General features: G+C 44.9%; 1 protein-coding gene across 1 annotated transcript in view; it reads right to left on the bottom strand.

Annotated features, from left to right (window-relative positions):
• Nucleotides 1-20,397, bottom strand: part of LOC124802968 (dipeptidase 1-like) — a 309,953-nt gene that overhangs the window by 267,073 nt on the left and 22,483 nt on the right. The window contains exon 2 of the mRNA XM_047264059.1: nt 6,219-6,336. Coding sequence (XP_047120015.1) covers nt 6,219-6,336 — 118 coding nt within the window. The remainder of the gene's footprint in view (nt 1-6,218; nt 6,337-20,397) is intronic.

Here is a 20,397-nt window from a genome sequence, read left to right as displayed (position 1 = left end):
TCGACGAGAGCTGTCCGACTCGCGTATCGTCTGCTTGGCAAATGGTTCAAATGGCGCTAAGCACTGTGGGACTTAACATCTGAGGTCATCAATCCCCTACACTTAGAACTACTTAAACCTAACTAACCTAAGGACACCACACACATCCATGTCCGAGGCAGATTCGAACCTGCGACCGTAGCAGCAGCGCGGTTCCAGACTGAAGCGCCTAGAACCGCTCGGCCTCAGCGGCCGACCGTCTGCTTGCAGTCTCTCAATTAAACTCTTGTCGATGTGCCACTGGTGACGACAGCGGAACGCCGAGAAGTAGCCTGATGCGTTGGAAAAGAGCTTTCTTGGAGTGTTAGCCATTTCAGTCATTAGTTCCGATTCCAGGGAGTTACGTGGAGTCAAATCAGCAAAACCGTATTTTGCTTGGAACGGCAGAAATTGTGACGAACACACTTTTGATTTTCGGAAGGAGAATAAAGATGCTATTTTATTCCTATTGCGACTGTCTCGAAATTAGAAAAAATAGATTTTGCACTTTTGCGACCAGCAAGATTCTCAGATCTGTACCATCTTTAGGGCCAGCTCGCGCGGAATCTTCAGTGCCGATATCTAGGAAATCAAATGCCATTTACAACAGCAGAGGGTCAGCTTGGCTCTGCATCGCGGTGTAGCTTGCTCGCCAGGTTACGAGAGGGTGCGTTTCTGGATGAGGTATCGAATATATTGCTTCCCCCTACTTATACCTCCCGAGGAGATCACGAAGGTAAAATTAGAGAGATTACAGCGCGCACGGAGGCTTTCAGACAGTCGTTCTTCCCGCGAACCATACGCGACTAGAACAGGAAAGGGAGGTAATGACAGTGGCACGTAAAGTGCCCTCCGCCACACACCGTTGGGTGGCTTGCGGAGTATAAATGTAGATGTAGATGTAGAAGTATATAGTCCAGCGAAATTTTGTTGAACCAAAAATTTTAAACTAGTTACTCTGCAGAGTATCCCCGGTACCAGAGATGAAAAATGTCATCGTTCAGGTTTAAGGATAAAACAGGAGGGATTATTTCATGGTAAATTAGAAAAGGAAGCTTTACTTTGGCCGACCACCTAGTTAAAGAAGGCCACAGTTACAAGGTGAAACCTGAAGTAATACATCACATCTATAAAGGAAAAAAAAGATGAACTATCTTTAAATAATGGAAATTCATATGGCCATCAGACCAAGTTTAGTACTAAATGGCCGGCCGGAGTGGCCGAGCGGTTCTAGGCGCTTCAGTCTGGAACCGCGCGACCGCTACGTTCGCAGGTTCGAATCCTGCCTCGGGCATCGATGTGTATGAAGTCCTTAGGTTAGTTAGGTTCAAGTAGTTCTAAGTTCTAGGGGACTGATGACCTCAGATGTTAAGTCCCATAGTTTTGAACTGAAAATCGGTTTGTGAAACAAATAGTAAATGCTGTAGAACGTGACATCAGTTTTGTGCGTGTCTTCACTCATAATGTACAATATATTCTACCAACAATTGATGGAACAATCAATCAACAGTATCTAGGAGTAATCATCCATATTGCCCTAATGTGAAACGACTGGCTGAAGCTAATCCTAGGGAAAGTATACGCCAGGCTCGGATTCATTGGAAGGCACGCATACGTGCAAGAAGACTGTTACAAAATAATCGTTCGACAGGTGGCTATTGCTCTTGGGTTTCATACCCTGTTACGAGGTAGAATCAATAAAGGAACAGGAAAAGTTAAAAAGAAGAGTGGCGCATTTCGTCCGAATTCGTTTCGTAACCAAAGAGGGAGAGACTCTCATCGAACGCCAACTGCTGCGGTTTGCATCAACTGGAAGAGACTGTACGTCCCAAGCAGAGTCGCGCAACGTATTACTTTTTACTACACACACATCACTTAATGACGGCTATGGAAAACAAGAGCAACTGAAGCTCTTAGTGAAGCTTGCCACTAATAGTCATTTGCTTCTACGCACTATTGCAAAACGGGAGGAACAGAGCAGGGGGAAATGAGAAATGAGGAGGCTCCCCCCCCCCCCAAATGCCACCTGCCCTCCCCCGCAGACACTATAAAGCTACGTTTTCTTAAGAGCGTAAATTTATTGCTGCGTGTTGTGGAGTACGCTTGCGTTTTCCGCTGTCCGATGCGGGTCTCAGGATGCTGCGTGAAAGGTTTTGCTAGGTGAGGGGTGTTGCGCGTCAAAACGTAAAACATGGAAGTGGAGATTTTTATAATTTGACAACTATACGTAAGTGATTCAGTGATACGAGAACAACCTTCTGACACTTTTTTTTAATTCAGTAAGAATTTTGTGCTACTGAAATAGAGAAATATTTAAGCTTTTAAGAAAAGTTGATTTTTCGCTCTACTCAATACTTATCTCGCCATATTTTCTAAATGTCTGAAGATGGCCTTCTAAGCCGAAAACTGGTTAACAGTGAAAGTAATATTGTAGAACAAAAGCAAAGTGGTTCTTTTCATTCATTTCCTAAGGTATTTGTCGTACAACAAAATAATTTTGTAATTGTCTTCAGCAGTATATGAGGGCTGTTCAAAAGTGAGGTGACTTTCCAAATTGCACGGACAACGTACATTCGATTTTCGAACTTTTTTTGCTATGTTGGTACACAAGTAGCGAACATACGTTCACAGTTTCAAGTGTACAGCATACTATATGTGTTTTTGACATATAGAAAGGTTAGACGTCTTTTACTGTCCCGGGCGATTTTCGATTACTACAAAAATGGAGCAAAGAATTTGCATCCCGTTTTGTGTGAAAAATGGAATCAAGAACTCGAAAACACTTGAAATGTTGACAGTGGCATACAGTGACACTGCTCTAAATAAAAAAAAGGTTACAAGTCGTGCAAGCTCTTACAAGATGGCTGAGAAGATGCCAATGACGAACCTCGCTTTGGACGCCCCAGCACATCATCTACAACAGATAACAACGTCGAAGCTGTGAAGAAAATTGTTTTGGAATATCGTCGAATTACCGTAAGAGAAGTTGCTGAGGATCTTGGCATATCGGTCGGCTCATGTCATGCAATCCTTCCGGCTGTTTTGGGCATGAGACGAGTGTCAGAGAAGTTTGTTCAAAATTTTGATCAGAAGAACCGCCGCATGAGCATCGCTCAGGAGCTCTTGAATGACGTCAGTGACGATCCTGATGTGCTCAAAAGGGTCATAACTGGTGACGAAACATGGGTTTACGTTATGACGTCGAAAAAAAGCCCAATCGTCCCAATGGAAGCATCCCGGAGAGCCAAGTCTTAAAAAAGCACTCCAAGTTCTAACAAATGTCAAGGTTTTGCTCACTGTTTTTTTTTTCAATTACCGTGGCGTAGTGCATCATGAATTTTTGCCTCAAAGTTGTACGGTCAATAAGGAGTGTCACCTTGACATTATGCGCCGTTTGCGAGAAGAAATACGCAAAAAACCTCTGGAATTGAGGAAAAACAATTAATGGATTTTGCATCATGACAATGCACCTACTCATTCGTCGTTGCTTATGAGAGATTTTTTGGCCAAAAACAACACGACAATCATGGTTCAGCCACCAAATTCACCGTATTTGGCTCCCTGCGACGTTTTCATGTTACCAAAACTGAAGAGACCTATGAAACAACGAAGATTTTCAGCGATTGAGGAAATAAAGGCTGCATCGCTAGAAGTACTCAAGGCTGTACTAAAAAGTGCTTATGTGAAGTGCTTCGAGGATTGGAAGAAGCGTTGGCACAAGTGTATTGTATCTGAGGTGGATTACTTTGAAGAGGACAACATGATTATTGAAGAATAAATGTTCTCATAAAAATATAAAGTCACCTTACTTTTTGTACACACCTCGTATGTGTATGCTAACGTTATGGCCAATAGAATCAGTAACAGTGAAGTAATAAATTAAAATCTCGCCTATGACGCGGATCTTTTACCAAACCATCATCAGAAATGTTGTTAGCGAGAAACTCTTTGCCATTACGTTTTCTGTGCGAGGTGGAAGCGAGAAAAAAAAATTTGCGAGAGGTTTGAAATTATTATGAGTTTGTTGCAAGTCGTTGGATGCTGTAGTTTCTCCTAGACGAGAGCACTGTTGTGTTGGTTCATTGACGCGACGAGCGAAGTGAGGAACATTTTGCTAGGAGGAACAGCGGTAGCAGAGATAGCGAAGACCAAACATGCAGAGCAGTACTCGATCTAAAATCTGTTAATTTTGGCACTCCGGAGGCACATGGAAGTTATGGAAGAGGAGGAAGACTGTATATTGTTTGGAAGAGTACTGAGGAAGCGCTAAGCGATCATAAAAATGTTCTTTCGTTGCGAACAAGAAGAAGAAGAAGAAGAAGCGTATAACAGTTTAGCAACAAGCATTTGCTCGACGATGTTTAGGAATACCAGTTCCCACTGCCTTATAACGCAGACTATTAGAAATTAATGAACTGCCTAAGGACAACGTGAGGCCCTTCGTGGGTGTCGGCGGTTACTCCAAAGTTTCTCTGATGCCGCTAGTGCGCTCGACACAAGTACTGCAGCTGGCGGCTAATACACCACTGGCCATTAAAATTGCAACACCAAGAAGAAATGCAGATGGTAAATGAGTATTCATTGGGCAAATGTATTATACTAGAAATGACATGTGATTACATTTTAACGCAATTTGGGTGCACAGATCCTGAGAAATCAGTACGCAGAACAACCACCTCTGGCCATAATAACGGCCTTGATACGCCTGGGCATTGAGTCAAACAGAGCTTGGATTGCGTGTACAGGTACAGCTGCCCATGCAGCTTCTACATGATACCACAGTTCATCAAGAGTAGTGACTGGCGTAATGTGACGAGCCAGTTGCTCGGCCACCATTGACCAGACGTTTTCAATTGGTGAGAGATCTGGAGAATATGCTGGCAAGGGCAGCAGACGAACATTTTCTGTATCCACCCGCGGTGGTGCATTATCCTGCTAAAATGTAGGGTTTCGCAGGGATCGAATGGAGGGTAGAGCCACGGGTCGTAACACATCTGAAATGTAACGTCCACTGTTCAAAGTGCGTCAATGCGAACAAGAGGTGACCGAGACGTGTAACCAATGGCACCGCATATCATCACATCGGGTGATACGCCAGTACGGCGATGACGAATACAAGTTTCCAATGTGCGTTCACTGCAATGTCCCAAACACGGGTGCGACCATCATGATGCTGTAAACAGAACCTGGATTCATCCGAAAAAATGGCGTTTTGCCATTCGTGCACCCTGGTTCGTCTTTGAGTACAGCATCTCAGGCGCTCCGGTCTGTGATGCAGCGTCAAGGGTAACCGCAGACATGGTCTCCGAGCTGATAGTCCATGCTGCTGCAAACGTCGTCGAACTGTTCGTGCAGATGGTTGTTGTCTTGCACACGTCCCCATCTGTTGATTCAGGGATCGAGACGCGGCTGCACGATCCTTTACAGCCATGCGGATAAGATGCCTGTCATCCCGACTGCTAGTGATACGAGGCCGTTGGGATCCAGCACGGCGTTCCGCATTACCCTCCTGAACTCACCGATTCCATACTCTGCTAACAGTCATTGGATATCGACCAACGCGAGCAGCAATGTCGCGATACGATAAACCGCAATCGCGATAGGCTACAATCCGTACTTTATCAAAGTCGGAAACGTGATGGTACGCATTTCTCCCTACACGAGGCATCACAACAACGTTTGACCAGGCAACGCCGGTCAACTGCTATTTGTGTATGAGAAATCGGTTGGAAACTTTCCTCAAGTCAGCACGTTGTAGGTGTCGGCACCGGCGCCAACCTTGTGTGAATGCTCTGAAAAGCTAATCGTTGGAATATCAGAGCATCTTCTTCCTGTAGGTTAAATTTTGCGTCTGTAGCACGTCGTCTTCGTGGTGCAGCAATTTTAATGTCCAGTAGTGTAGTTTACTGCTGCTCAGTTCGACTTCCCCCACTCCTCAGACTAAGCAAATCGTTGCGACGTGCGAGACAGACTCCTCCCGAAGCACGCAGGCGTTTCCTGCAGCTAGAGCCCGCAGCGTCGTTACGTTGTCCACACGCTATGAAAACGCTCAAGTATGTTTGCACTGATCGAGTGGGGAGCGCGGTCTTGCTTGCGTAGCACGATGCAGGAAATTGCCGCAGCTAGGAAAACGTAGCTTAAGGTACTGTGAGTGCAGTTACCGAACAGAGAGGCAGCGAGAGCAGACAGTAGGTACTGACCCGTCTATAAGCGGCACAAGATCCAACACGCTGGAGCCGGGATTCGCCTGCCGCGGCAGTCTGGCCGCCAGGTTAGACTCCACCATCACTGCGACCAGCGTGAGCACAGCCAGCATTCCTGCAACACAACAAACACAGAAGTTACCGCTGACAGAAGTCGCTCCGGACGTCTTGGTGCGGCGCACCTTTGTGGCCCTCTTGCTGCTCGTCAGTTTCAATCGTCGACCAAATGAAACGGCAGCCGTCTCCACTGTGCGTGACCGCGTACGTCGTTTAGGCCTTTATTGGCCGGCTAGGCGGCGCAGCTAGGCCACGGTAATTCCGCAGTTCTCGCCTGGCGGCCCAGTGTATCAGGGTCCGTATGATGCAATGCTCCGCCACTACTCTCCGCCACCAGTGGCTGTCGATGTGGTGGCGGGTCGCGACGGCCAATCAGAAGCCGGTTTGTGGCGGCGCCAGCGGCTGCCTTAGCCTAATAGGCTCCTTAGCAAATCAGTTCTCAATAACGAGTAGCGCCACAGGTGCCGTGGCTAGCTGTGCTGCCTGACGCCGTAATCGTTGTGTAATAAATACCTTACTGATTGAATGGATACCTCGGCACGTCTGTATTTAATGGAAATTGCTATTGTAATGGGTTCACCACCGTGCTAGAGTAAATGTAATCTCGGTGTACTGCTCACTTACTAGAAGGACAATCCACAGGCGCTGCCTGAGGCATAAAATATCTTTCCCCCTTTTTAAAAGAGAGCTGCAGTAGAGTCGCAGGTCAGGGCAGTCTCTGCCGCAGTTACAGTCGCTCGATGCTACAGTGTAATTGTAGTCGCTGGTACAGCGCAATTTACAGTTAGTAGTTGTTAAAATTACAGTGCAGAACTAATTGTAAAATGTTTCTTATATTGAACTGACTAATAATTGTGATCAGCACTCCGTCTTCAGGCAACGAGTGGCCTACCGGGACCATCCGACCACCGTGTCATCCTCTGTGGAGAATGCGGATTTGAGGGGCGTGGGGTCAGCATACCGCTCTCCCGGTCGTAAGATGGTATTCTTGACCGAAGCCGTGCAGCCCGAAAAATGGCAACAGCGCATGACGGCCTGGATGGTCACCCATCCAAGCGCTGACCACGCCCGAAAGAGCTTAACTTTGGTGATCTCACTGAACCGGTGTATCCACTGCGGCAAGGCAGTATAGATAAATAATGCCATGGAATGAGATGATTATGAACAAATAAATATTTGTTAATATAATGAAAAATCAACAGTGTAATTAAGTAAACCATGTATTGTAAGGTAAGTTTTATTATTTTTAATGGCATGCGCGTAGTTAAGTCACTTGTCTGAGATGTTAATATGAACGTAAAACATGTCCAGAATATAATTGTTTTTACCAGTCAACTATAAAAGTATAATTTCCCCTTAAGTCATTGCCAGTCCTGATCCAGTAATTTATCTAAATTAAAATATTCCAGAATTTTTGTCAGATCACAGTCATATGTTCTTTAGTAATCAGACGACCAGCTGTGCAGCTGTGTCACTAAGTAAAGTCAGTTTTTCTCATAATATTATCCAGTAACAGTAGATAGGCCAGTATTACACTAAGCTGTGCCATTTACGAGCAGATATATAGACAGCGTTATCCGGCGACACCATCACGAGGTAAGAATTTTTCAGTTTTTTTTCTCACGGACAGATTCAGATTGATTTCACAGGGCCATGGCGTTGCGCTGCTTATGTCAAAATTTATCAGTTTTTCATGAGTTAAGATTTATCAGATTTCATATGTCAGAACTTAATTATCCAAATTTCATTATTTTGTGATTTATTATTTATACGGGAAGGTTACACTATATTGCTGTTTCTGTAAAGAAAAAGTCACCGAACTCGTCTGTAGCAGAGGTGCATTCCCCGAAAGAAAAGTAGCGAACACTACAAGCTCATTCCTCGGTTCTTCGAACAGCTGCACTCTGAATAAACCCGCTCGTGCTTGCAGCCGCGCCTGGTTGTACACCCACTAAATCTCTGCTGAGGGCTTCTCAGCCATTTCAAAATGGTAACTAGCTGCTACAGCTGCCGGCGTCTCCTCTATACGCCGAGGTGAGAAGTGCCATTGTGTAGCGATGTGCACATCTACAGATGGCGGTAGTATAGCGTGCACAGACGATATACAGGGGGCGGTATCTTGTAGGAGCTGTCTCCCGTACTCGTGTGATTACGTGAAAAGGTTTCCAAGGTGATTGCGGTCGCACGACGGGACTTAACAGGCTTTGAATGCGGAATGGTTGTTGGAGCTAGACGCATGAGATACACTACTGGCCATTAAAATTGCTACACCACGAAGATGACGTCCTACAGACGCGAAATTTAACCTACAGGAAGAAGATGCTCTGATATGCAAATGATTAGCTTTTCAGAGCATTCACACAAGTTTGGCACCGGTGCCGACACCTACAACGTGCTGACTTGAGGAAAGTTTCCAACCGATTTCTCATACACAAACAGCAGTTGACCGGCGTTGCCTGGTTAAACGTTGTTGTGATGCCTCGTGTACGGAGAAATGCGTACCATCACGTTTCCGACTTTGATAAAGATCGGATTGTAGCCTATCGCGATTGCGGTTTATCGTATCGCGACATTGCTGCTCGCGTTGGTCGATATCCAATGACTGTTAGCAGAGTATGGAATCGGTGAGTTCAGGAGGGTAATACGGAACGCCGTGCTGGATCCCAACGGCCTCGTATCACTTGCAGTCGAGATGACAGGCATCTTATCCGCATGGCTGTAACGGATCGTGCAGCCACGTCTCGATCCCTGAGTCAACAGATGGAGACGTGTGCAAGATAACAGCCATCTGCACGAACAGTTCGACGACGTTTTCAGCAGCATGGACTATCAGCTCGGAGACCATGGTTGCAATTACCCTTGATACTGCACCACAGACAGGAGCGCCTGCGATGGTGTACTCAACGACGAACCTGGGTGCACGAATGGCAAAATTCCATTTTTTCGGATGAATCCATGTTCTATTTACAGCATCATGATGGTCGCATCCGTGTTTGGCGACATCGCAGTAAGCGCCCATTGTAAGCGTGTATTCGTCATCGCCATACTGGCGTATCACCCGGCGTGATGGTATGGGGTGCCATTGGTTAAACGTCTCGGTCACCTGTTGTTCGCACTGACGGCACTTTGAACAGTGGACGTTACATTTCAGATTTGTTACGACCCGTGGCTCTACCCTCCACTCGATCCCTGCGAAACCCTACAATTCAGCAGGATAATGCACCACCGCGGGTGGATTCAGAAAATGTTCGACTGCTGCCCTGGCCAGCACATTCTCCAGATCTCTTACCAATTGATAACGTCTAGTATTGTTGGCCGATCAACTGGCTCGTCACAATACGCCAGTCACTACTCTTGATGAACTGTGGTATCGTGTAGAAGTTGCATGGGCAGCTGTACCTGTACACGCCATCCAAGCTCTGTTTGACTCAATGCCCAGGCGTATCAAGGCCGTTATTACGGCCAGAGGTGGTTGTTCTGGGCTCTGATTTCTCAGGATCTATGCACCCAAATTGCGTGAAAATGTACTCACATGTCAGTTCTAGCATAATGAAAACCAGTTTATCATCTGCATTTCTTCTTGCTGAACGAATTTTAATAGTCAGTAGTGTATTACCTTTCGGAAATCATTAAGCAGTTCAATATTCCGAAATCTACAATGTCAAGCGTGTCCCAAGAATACACAATTCAGGCACTGCCTTTCGCCATGCACAACTCAGTCCGTGAGCAGCGGCGCTTGTGTAGTGTTGTCAGTGTTAACAGACAACCCACATTGCTTGAAACAACCGCAGAAATCGATTTGGGTGTACGGCGAACGTATCCGTTTGGACAGTACTGCGAAATCTGCTGATAATGGGCTATGGTAGAAGACGACCGACGGTAGTGATTTTGCTAAAAGCACGTATCGCCTGCAGTGTTTCTCCTGGGCACCCTAGGAGATTGGAAAACCGAGGCCTGGTCAAATGTGTACTGATTTCAGTTGGTAAGAGATGATGGTAGGGTTCGAGAGTAGTGTAGATTACACGAAGCCACAGACGAAAGTTGTCAACAACGCACTGTGCAAGCCAATGATGGCCCCATGACGGTGTGGGCTGTTGTTATATGGAATGTACTGGGTCCTCTGTTATATTCAGCTACTTGGAGACCATTTACAGCCATTCATGGACTTTATGTTCCCAATGAATGATTGAATTTTTATGGATGGCGATGCGCCATGCGTCACAATAGTTCGCGATTGGTTTGGAGAACATTCTGGACAATTGTAGCGAATGATATTGCCACCCAGATCACCCGAAATTAATCCCATTCAACATCTGCACACGTAATCTAGAGGTCAGTTCGTGCACACAGTCCTGCAGCGGCACGACTTTCGCAGTTATAGACGGTTCCAGAGATAGCATGCTTCAAATTTCTGCAGAGGACTTCCAACAAATTGCTAGATCAAGTTGCTGCATTAACGTGGACACGATATTAAGAGGTATTCCATGGCTTTTGTCACCTCCGTGTACAGCTGTGATACCGCTGTGATGCTATGATATCACCTGGTGCTTGGTCCGTCACCAAACAAGTCAATATATTTGTACCTATTAGCCATAGGGCTAACTGTTTCTTGGATGGCGAAGGTTAAAATATGTACATTGCTAGTTAGTAAAATAGCAGCATCATGAATGTGCCACCCCAAGGTACGTAAAACTGGCGTGAATCGAAATATGAAAATGATTAGCGTTTCACCGCAACAACACAAAGCAGGTAAGAGTAATTCCCTCTACATTCTGGTTATAAAGATCGCTCCTTATACAAGGTGTACGAGGAGGATTGATCAATAATAGGGTACATGACAGTACCATTGATGTGACCAGCTGCGCGGGATTAGCCGAGCGGTCTAAGGCGCTGCAGTCATGGGCTGTGCAGCTGGTTCCGGCGGAGGTTTGAGTCCTCCCTCGGGCATGGGTGTGTGTGTTTGTCCTTAGGATAATTTAGGTTAAGTAGTGTGTAAGCTTAGGGACTGATGACCTTAGCAGTTAAGTCCCATAAGATTTCACACACAGTTTGAACATTTTTGATGTGACGCAAAATACTTGATATGGACGTGTCCTATTCCAAATGGTTGCCGAGGTAGAACACACCGAAGTTACATTGTTATTTATGGAAGTGATTGATTTACACGCAACTCGTTTGATTCATAGTTAACAACGCTAAAATTGTGCCTAATAATTAAAAAAAACATTGAAGACGTAGAAATGTTTAGTGACGGGAGATAAATCACAAAGAGGGACCCACATTTTCAAGTATGGATCCACTTTTACTCGTATGGCCGAAAAACATCCGTAGCAAAGAGGTTAAAAGTAACAAGCTAGGATGGACTAAAGCAAAACGTCAAATACGCTGATTGGGTAAAACATATAGTTGTGCTCCAGTAGCTAAAAAATAAATTTTCATCAAATGTGTTCTATCTCGGCAACCCTTCGGAATGGGGTATATGTCCGTATGAAGCTTTTGATTCTAAAGAGAGTTCCTGTCCTACCCCTGGAGATTAACCATTTCTGCTGGGAGACCCTGTATACGGGGTGGAGATGGCGTTGCTCTTACCTGTTTACGTAGAGGGTATATCATACAGAAACTGCACTTTAAGGTAATTGTGACAAGGTCGCGTAATACACGGAAACGTCTAAAAGTACGTGTCAGAAGTAGAGAATGCCAAGATCTTGCCCTTCAGATACTGCGCTATTGCTGCTTGCGTTGTTCGGTATGCCATGACTACCACGTAAATATGAAATCTATGGGATCAGGTAAACCATTCATAAAGCCACGGAGGATCCTAGCGATCCCACGAGTCTCGCGGCTGAGAGGATGGACATGTTGTTCGTTCGACCATGCAGAATCGTACAACCAGGTCACGTACCTTCAGTCGGGCTTGCTTGCAGCAATTAAAGGCTTGACAAGGACAACTGACGCATTCTGTAGCACCAGGGGCTGTCAGCACGGTCACAACTGTTTCGGCTTCACGTATCGCAGCAGAACATACAGGAAGATCCTTGTTATAAACTTTCAGGGATTATGGGGAAGGGTAAATGTATCAATCTGAGATAAAGGATCCTCGTTCGGGTACAACCAGGTCCAAAGTTCTGATACCTCTGACAGTGTAACCCATGCAGCATCGCTAAGACTGGAGGGTACACAAGTTTCATAGATGGTAGTAAGGACGAAAGAAAAGTCTAGTAAACATCTCTACTACTAATAGCTCTTTTGTTTCCATATTTCTGAGCACGTAGTGTGGACCAAAACAAGAAAAAAATGTGGTAAATTTGGCTCTCAAATGCGCATCTGAAGAGCTAAGGGCACTTGTTCAGTTGAAGTGTTTCACAGTATGGAATATTAATAGTGCCTATAGATCTTAATGTGTGCAGTTTAGACCACACGTTTTCTGGTTTTGGCCGGTCTACCATCTTCGAAAACTGTCTACCCTGCAACCTTAGCAACAAAAGTAGCAGGACATGTATTGCACTGACAGAGATATCAGAACGATATTTCCTTATAACATTCGACTCGGTTGTTTCCCAACCAGGACCCCTCACCTCAGATTGATATTTTATCCTTCTGCATCATTCCTGAAAGGCTGCTGGCCGCTGTGGCCGAGCGGTTCTAGGCACTTCAGTCTGGAACCGCGCTGCTGCTACGGTCGCAGGTTAGAATCCTGTCTCGGGCATGGATGTGTGTGATGTCCTTAGGTTTGTTTGCTTTAAATAGTTCCAAGTCTAGGGGACTGATGACCTCAGATGTTAAGTCCCACAGTGCTTAGAGCCATTATAATCTGAAAGGCTGTAACATCACCACGGAAGTAACCTGTACGTATGCACCGACAGTTACACACACAACAGCTTTTGACACAGGAGAGCTACCAGGTCTTTTCTGAAACGACTCACTGGCCTGTATACAGCGTGACGGTGGACGTTTCCCTGTGTGCGGACTCCAAGGGAAACGCACTTTGGCCAAGCACATTCGTCACCGGAAAACGAGCCCATCATGTCTTGGACTCACAACACAGTCACTCCTGGTTCATCTAGTCGGCAATGTGGACATTAGCCGTTAAATTTCTGACGTTCTGACGTGTTAACTCTGCGAGCACTTGTGGTTTCTACCTGTAACTATCACTTCATTAATTTTGTTTGAATCAGCAGTGCCTTTCGCATGAAACCATCAATGCTATTGCAGGACTGAGATGTCTGGTGGGACAATGCGGTACTTCTACGAATGTAGTGCGTTGTATCAGTCATTTACAGCGTTCGAAACAACAGTGGGCGCCAAGGCTGTGCCACGTGATTGTTGGAGTTCCTGACACGTGGTTTTTCACAACGATCATTCTGAGAAGTGACTCATAGTGAAAGTAAGTAAGAGGTCTGTTCAAAAAATTCCAAAACTTTGCCCACAAAATTTTTCTACGCTTATTTTTTACTTATTCTGCATGATATTCTTCGAAATATTCTCCCCCACAATTGATACAGAGTTCCAAATGCAGTTTCCACTTCCGAAAGCATTCTTTGTACGCATCTTGCTGGATCACACGAAGCCTCGTCTGTGAATTTTCTTTTATCTCATCTATCGTTGCAAATCTTCGTCCTTTCAACGAGGTTTTCAACAAAGGAAAAAGAAAAATCCGCAGGGTCCAGGTTTGCAGAGTACGGAGGCTGAGGCAGCACAGTGATTTCATTTCCAACAGTCACGCACCAATAGGGATGAATGTGCGGGTGCATTACCGTGATGCAAGAGCCATGAATTGTCTCGCCACATTTCTTGCTGTTTCCTTCTCACATTTTCTCGCAGGCATCGCAACATTTTCGTATAGTACCATCGATTATCAATTCGTCCCTGTGGCACGAGTTTATGATGAACCAATCCTTCAAAGTCAAAGAAAACTATCAGCAAGGCTTTCACAGTTGACCTGACTTGACGAGCTTTGTTTGGCCTTGGAGAACCTTTCCCGACCCATTGTGAAGATTGAACCTCGGCCTCAACATAACCATAGACCCATGTCTCATCACCAGTTATGATTCTGTTAGGGAACATCTCGTTCTCATTTGCGCGAACCAAAATCTCTTCATAGATTGCGAGGCGAAGGTTTTTGTGTTCTTGAATCATGTGAACCTGTGGTCTTGACCTATGGAACGAATTTGGAGTGGTGGTGGTGGGGGGGGGGGGGGGGTGCAACACGATACATTGAATGACGCTGTGTCTGGATTTCATGACACGATCCATCTGAAATGTTATATTCTTCTGAAATCTCTTGGACAGTCAGTTTTCGATTGCCACGCACTATTTCATTGACGTTCCTGACATGAGCGTCGTCGGTAGACGTCGAAGGGCGTCCTGAAATGTGGTCATCTTTAACTTCCGTCTGACCATTTTTAAACCGTGTCAACCATATGTAACATAGACTACGGCTTAATCACTCATCACCGTAAGCTTCCTCCATCATTTGGTGAGTCTCTGTAAAAGCTTTCTTGAGTTTCACGCAAAATTTAATGCAGAAGCGTTGCTGCTGTAGCTATGTCAGCTCGAAGTTCGCCACTGTGCGACACAACATTCTGCGCAATAGAGCACTGAACAATAACTAACACACATACCACAATGAAACCTCCGGCAGGTACACATCAAACAAATGCGTTTGCAGGGATGCCAATTGCCTTTCGCTTCATCACACTATTGGTGCAGCAAAATTATGAATGTTCCGGAATTTTTTGAACTGATCTCGTATATCTGTATATCTAACGTTTTTTTCTGTTTTTTTTTTTTTTTTTTTTTTTTTTTGGTCATCAGTCTACTGACTGGTCTGATACGGCCCGCCACGAATTCCTCTCCTGTGCTAACCTCTTCATCTCAGATTAGCACTTGCAACCTACGTCCTCAATTATTTGCTTGACGTATTCCAATCTCTGTCTTCCTCTACAGTTTTTGCCCTCTACAGCTCCCTCTAGTACCATGGAAGTCGTTCCCTCATGTCTTAGCAGATGTCCTATCATCCTGTCCCTTCTCCTTATCAGTGTTTTCCACATATTCCTTTCCTCTCCGATTCTGCGTAGAACTTCCTCATTCCTTACCTTATCAGTCCCCCTAATTTTCAACATTCGTCTATAGCACCACATCTAAAATGCTTCGATTCTCTTCTGTTCCGGTTTTCCCACAGTCCATGTTTCACTACCATACAATGCTGTACTCCAGACGTACATCCTCAGAAATTTCTTCCTCAAATTAAGGCCGGTATTTGATATTAGTAGACTTCTCTTGGCCAGAAATGCCTTTTTTGCCATAGCGAGTCTGCTTTTGATGTCCTCTTTGCTTCGTCCGTCATTGGTTATTTTACTGCCTAGGTAGCAGAATTCCTTAACTTCATTGACTTCGTGACCATCAATCCTAAAGTTATGTTTTTCGCTGTTCTCATTTCTACTACTTCTCATTACCTTTGTCTTTCTCCGATTTACTCTCAAACCGTACTGTGTACTCATTAGACTGTTCATTCCGTTCAGCAGATCATTTAATTCCTCTTCACTTTCACTCAGGATAGCAATGTCATCAGCGAATCGTATCATTGATATCCTCTCACCTTGTATTTTAATTCCACTCCTGAACCTTTCTTTTATTTCCATCATTGCTTCCTCGATGTACAGATTGAAGAGTAGGGGCGAAAGGCTACAGCCTTGTCTTACACCCTTCTTAATACGAGCACTTCGTTCTTGATCGTCCACTCTTATTATTCCCTCTTGGTTGTTGTACATATTGTATATGACCCGTCTCTCCCTATAGCTTACCCCTACTTTTTTCAGAATCTCGAACAGCTTGCACCATTTTATATTGTCGAACGCTTTTTCCAGGTCGACAAATCCTATGAACGTGTCTTGATTTTTCTTTAGCCTTACTTCCATTATCAGCCGTAACGTCAGAATTGCCTCTCTCGTCCCTTTACTTTTCCTAAAGCCAAACTGATCGTCACCTAGCGCATTCTCAATTTTCTTTTCCATTCTTCTGTATATTATTCTTGTAAGCAGCTTCGATGCATGAGCTGTTAAGCTGATTGTGCGATAATTCTCGCACTTGTCAGCTCTTCCCGTCTTCTGAATTGTGTGGATGATGCTTTTCCGAAAGTCAGATGGTATGTCGCCAGACTCATATATTCTACACACCAACGTGAATAGTCGTTTTGTTGCCACTTCCCCCAATGATTTTAGAAATTGTGATGGAATGTTATCGATCCCTTCTGCCTTATTTGACCGTAAGTCCTCCAAAGCTCTTTTAAATTCCGATTCTAATACTGTATCCCCTATCTCTTCTAAATCGACTCCTGTTTCTCCTTCTATCACATCAGACAAATCTTCACCCTCATAGAGGCTTTCAATGTATTCTTTCCACCTATCTGCTCTCTCCACTGCATTTAACAGTGGAATTCCCGTTGCACTCTTAATGTTACCACCGTTGCTTTTAATGTCACCAAAGGTTGTTTTGACTTTCCTGTATGCTGAGTCTGTCCTTCCGACAATCATATCTTTTTCGATGTCTTCACATTTTTCCTGCAGCATTTCGTCTTAGCTTCCCTGCTCTTCCTATTTATTTCATTCCTCAGCGACTTGTATTTCTGTATTCCTGATTTTCCCGGAACATGTTTGTACTTCCTCCTTTCATCAATCAACTGAAGTATTTCTTCTGTTACCCATGGTGTCTTCGCAGCTACCTTCTTTGTACCTATGTTTTTCTTCCCAACTTCTGTGATGGCCCTTTTTAGAGATGTCCATTCCTCTTCAATTGTACTGCCTACTGCGCTATTCCTTTTTGCTCTATCTATAGCGTTAGAGAACTTCAAACGTATCTCGTCATTCCTTAGTACTTCCGTTTCCCACTTCTTTGCGTATTGATTTTTCCTGCCTAATGTCTTGAACTTCAGCCTAATCTTCATCACTACCATACTGTGATCTGAGTCTATATCTGCTCCTGGGTACGCCTTACTATCCAGTATCTGATTTCGGAATCTCTGTCTGACCATGATGTAATATAATTGAAATCTTCCCGTATCTCCCGGCCTTTTCCCAGTATACCTCCTCCTCTTGTGATTCTTGAACAGGTTGGTTGGTTGGTTGTTGGTTGTTTTGGGGAAGGAGACCAGACAGCGAGGTCATCGGTCTCATCGGATTAGGGAACCGTCGTCCTCCCGAATGCGAGTCCAGTGTCTAACCACTGCGCCACCCCGCTCGGTCTTGAACAGGGTATTCGCTATTACTAGCTGAAACTTGTTACAGAACTCAATTAGTCTTTCTCCTCTTTCATTCCTCGTCCCAAGCCCATATTCTCCTGTAACCTTTTCTTCTACTCCTTCCCCTACAACTGCATTCCAGTCGCCCACGACTATTAGATTTTCGTCCCCCTTTACATACTGCATTACCCTTTCAATATCCTCATACACTTTCTCTATCTGTTCATCTTCAGCTTGCGACGTCGGCATGTATACCTGAACTATCGTTGTCGGTGTTGGTCTGCTGTCGATTCTGATTAGAACAACCCGGTCACTGAACTGTTCACAGTAACACACCCTCTGCCCTACCTTCCTATTCATAACAAATCCTACACCTGTTATACCATTTTCTGCTGCTGTTGATATTACCCGATACTCATCTGACCAGAAATCCTTGTCTTGCTTCCACTTCACTTCACTGACCCCTACTATATCTAGATTGAGCCTTTGCATTTCCCTTTTCAGATTTTCTAGTTTCCCTACCACGTTCAAGCTTCTGACATTCCACGCCCCGACTCGTAGAACGTTATCCTTTCGTTGATTATTCAGTCTTTTTCTCATGGTAACCTCCCCCTTGGCAGTCCCCTCTCGTAGATCAGAATGGTGGACTATTCCGGAATCTTTTGCCAATGGAGAGATCATCATGACACTTCTTCAATTACAGGCCACATGTCCTGCGGATACACGTTACGTGTCTTTAATGCAGTGGTTTCCATTGCCTTCTGCATCCTCATGTCGTTGATCATTGCTGATTCTTCCGCCTTTAGGGGCAATTTCCCACCCCTAGGACAAGAGAGTGCCCTGAACGTCTATCCGCTCCTCCGCCCTCTTTGACAAGGCCGTTGACAGAATGAGGCTGGCTTCTCATGCCGGAAGTCTTCGGCCGCCAATGCTGATTATTTATCAAAATTTAGGAAGTGGCGGGGATCGAACCCGGGACCGAAGACGTTTTGATTATAAATCAAAGACGCTACCCCTAGACCACGGGTACGGGTTCATCTAACGTTATTATAACGTAAATCTGAATTTTTTTCCTACTGCTATTATGAATAGTTTCGACACGAAACCATTGAAGCAGTTTCCACTTACGCGGATGGCTAGCGCCCTCTGTCGCGCAGGCCGTTCGCCGGGTGCCGGTCTTCCAATTTGACGCCACTTCGGCGACCTGCAGTGTATGAGGATGATAGGATGATGATGAGGACAGCACAACACCCAGTCCCTGGGCGGAGAAAATTCCGCGACACAGCCGGGAATCGAACCCGGGCTCAGAGGATTGACTAACCGTCACACTGACCATTCAGCTACCAGGGGCAGACATTGAAGGAGTATGTACTTCTGAGATAAATTTATTAAATTTTAGGCCGATTTTTGTTGTTTTAGGCATCATGATTTCATGGAAGTTTCGAGATGTCTTTGAAAAATGCGAAATTGCTTTCAAGTATATCTTATGAAATGATGGGTGGTTGAAAACTGTTTATCCCAGTGGCTCCAAAGTGAAATCACTGCTTTAATATAGTTAATTGTTTACTTTTTTCCAATTTCCTCTTGTATTCTTTGCTTTCTATGGTCCTAAAAGTCAATTTTGTGAAAAATTTTAAAATTAATTTTTCCTTTACACTGAGGTGACAAAAGACATGGGACAGCGGGAAGCACATATATAGATGGCGGTAGATTCGCGTTCACAGTTACGGAGCTGGGGCGTGATTGTGGCCGCACGACGGGAATTACCAGACACTGAATGCGGAATGGTAGTCGGAGCTACACAAATGGGACATTTCATTTCGGAAATCGTTTGGGAATGCAGTATTCTGAGATCCACAGTGTTAAGAGTGCGCTAAGAGTACCAAATATTAGGAATTAACTCTCGACACGGACAACTCAGTTACTGACGGCCTTTAATTAAAGACAGAGAGCAACGACGTTTGCGTAGGGCTGTCCGTGCTAACAGACAACATATACTGCTACCTTATCCGTGCATTGAAATTTTGGGATAATGGGCTGTGGCAGCAGACGAGCGATGCGACTGTCTTTGCTAACAGCACGACATCGCTGCATTGCCTCTCCTGGGCTCGTGACCACATCGGTTTGACCATAGACGACTGTAAAACCGTGTCCTGGTCAGATGAGTCCTGATTTCAAATGGTAAGTGCTGATGGTAGGGTTCGAGTGTGGTACAGGGCCCACGGAGCCATTTACCCGTTGCCAACAAGGCACTATGCAAGCTTGTGGTGGCTCCATAATGATGCGGGCAGTGTTTACACGGAAGGGGCTGGTTCTTCGTTTATGTTCGGCTTCTTGGAGACCATTTTCAGCCAGTCATAGACTACATGTTTCCAAACAGTGATGGAAGTTTTATGGATGACAATGCACCTTGTCACCAGGCCACAATTCTTCGCGATTGATTTGAAGAACTTCCTGGACAATTCAAGAGAATGATTTGGCCACCCAGATCACCCGACATGAATCTCATCGAACATTTCTGGGACATAATCGCGAGTTCAGTTCGTGCACAAAATTCTGCACCGGAAACACTTTAGAAATTACGCACGGCTATAGAGGCACTTCCAACTACTTGTTGAGTCCATGACACGTCGAGATGTTGCACTACGTTTGGTAAAAGGAGGTTCGAAATGATATGAGGAAGTATCCTCTGACTTTCGTCTCCTCGGTATTTACGGTTGGGACTTAAAGGCTTAAGACAGATGGGCCACAGCGTCTAGGTATCAGTTACATTACTTTCAAACGAGATAACACAAGACCTTGTGTTAACTGAACAGTGCTGACCTGCCTCCTTACACAGTGTGCTCAACCGTTGCCTTGGTCAGCACGTTCTCCAGACCTCTC

Source organism: Schistocerca piceifrons, chromosome 6 (assembly GCF_021461385.2).
Source record: "Schistocerca piceifrons isolate TAMUIC-IGC-003096 chromosome 6, iqSchPice1.1, whole genome shotgun sequence".
NCBI lineage: Eukaryota > Metazoa > Arthropoda > Insecta > Orthoptera > Acrididae > Schistocerca > Schistocerca piceifrons.
Note: the sequence above shows the minus strand (reverse complement) of the source record. Positions and strands in the feature narration are given on the sequence as shown.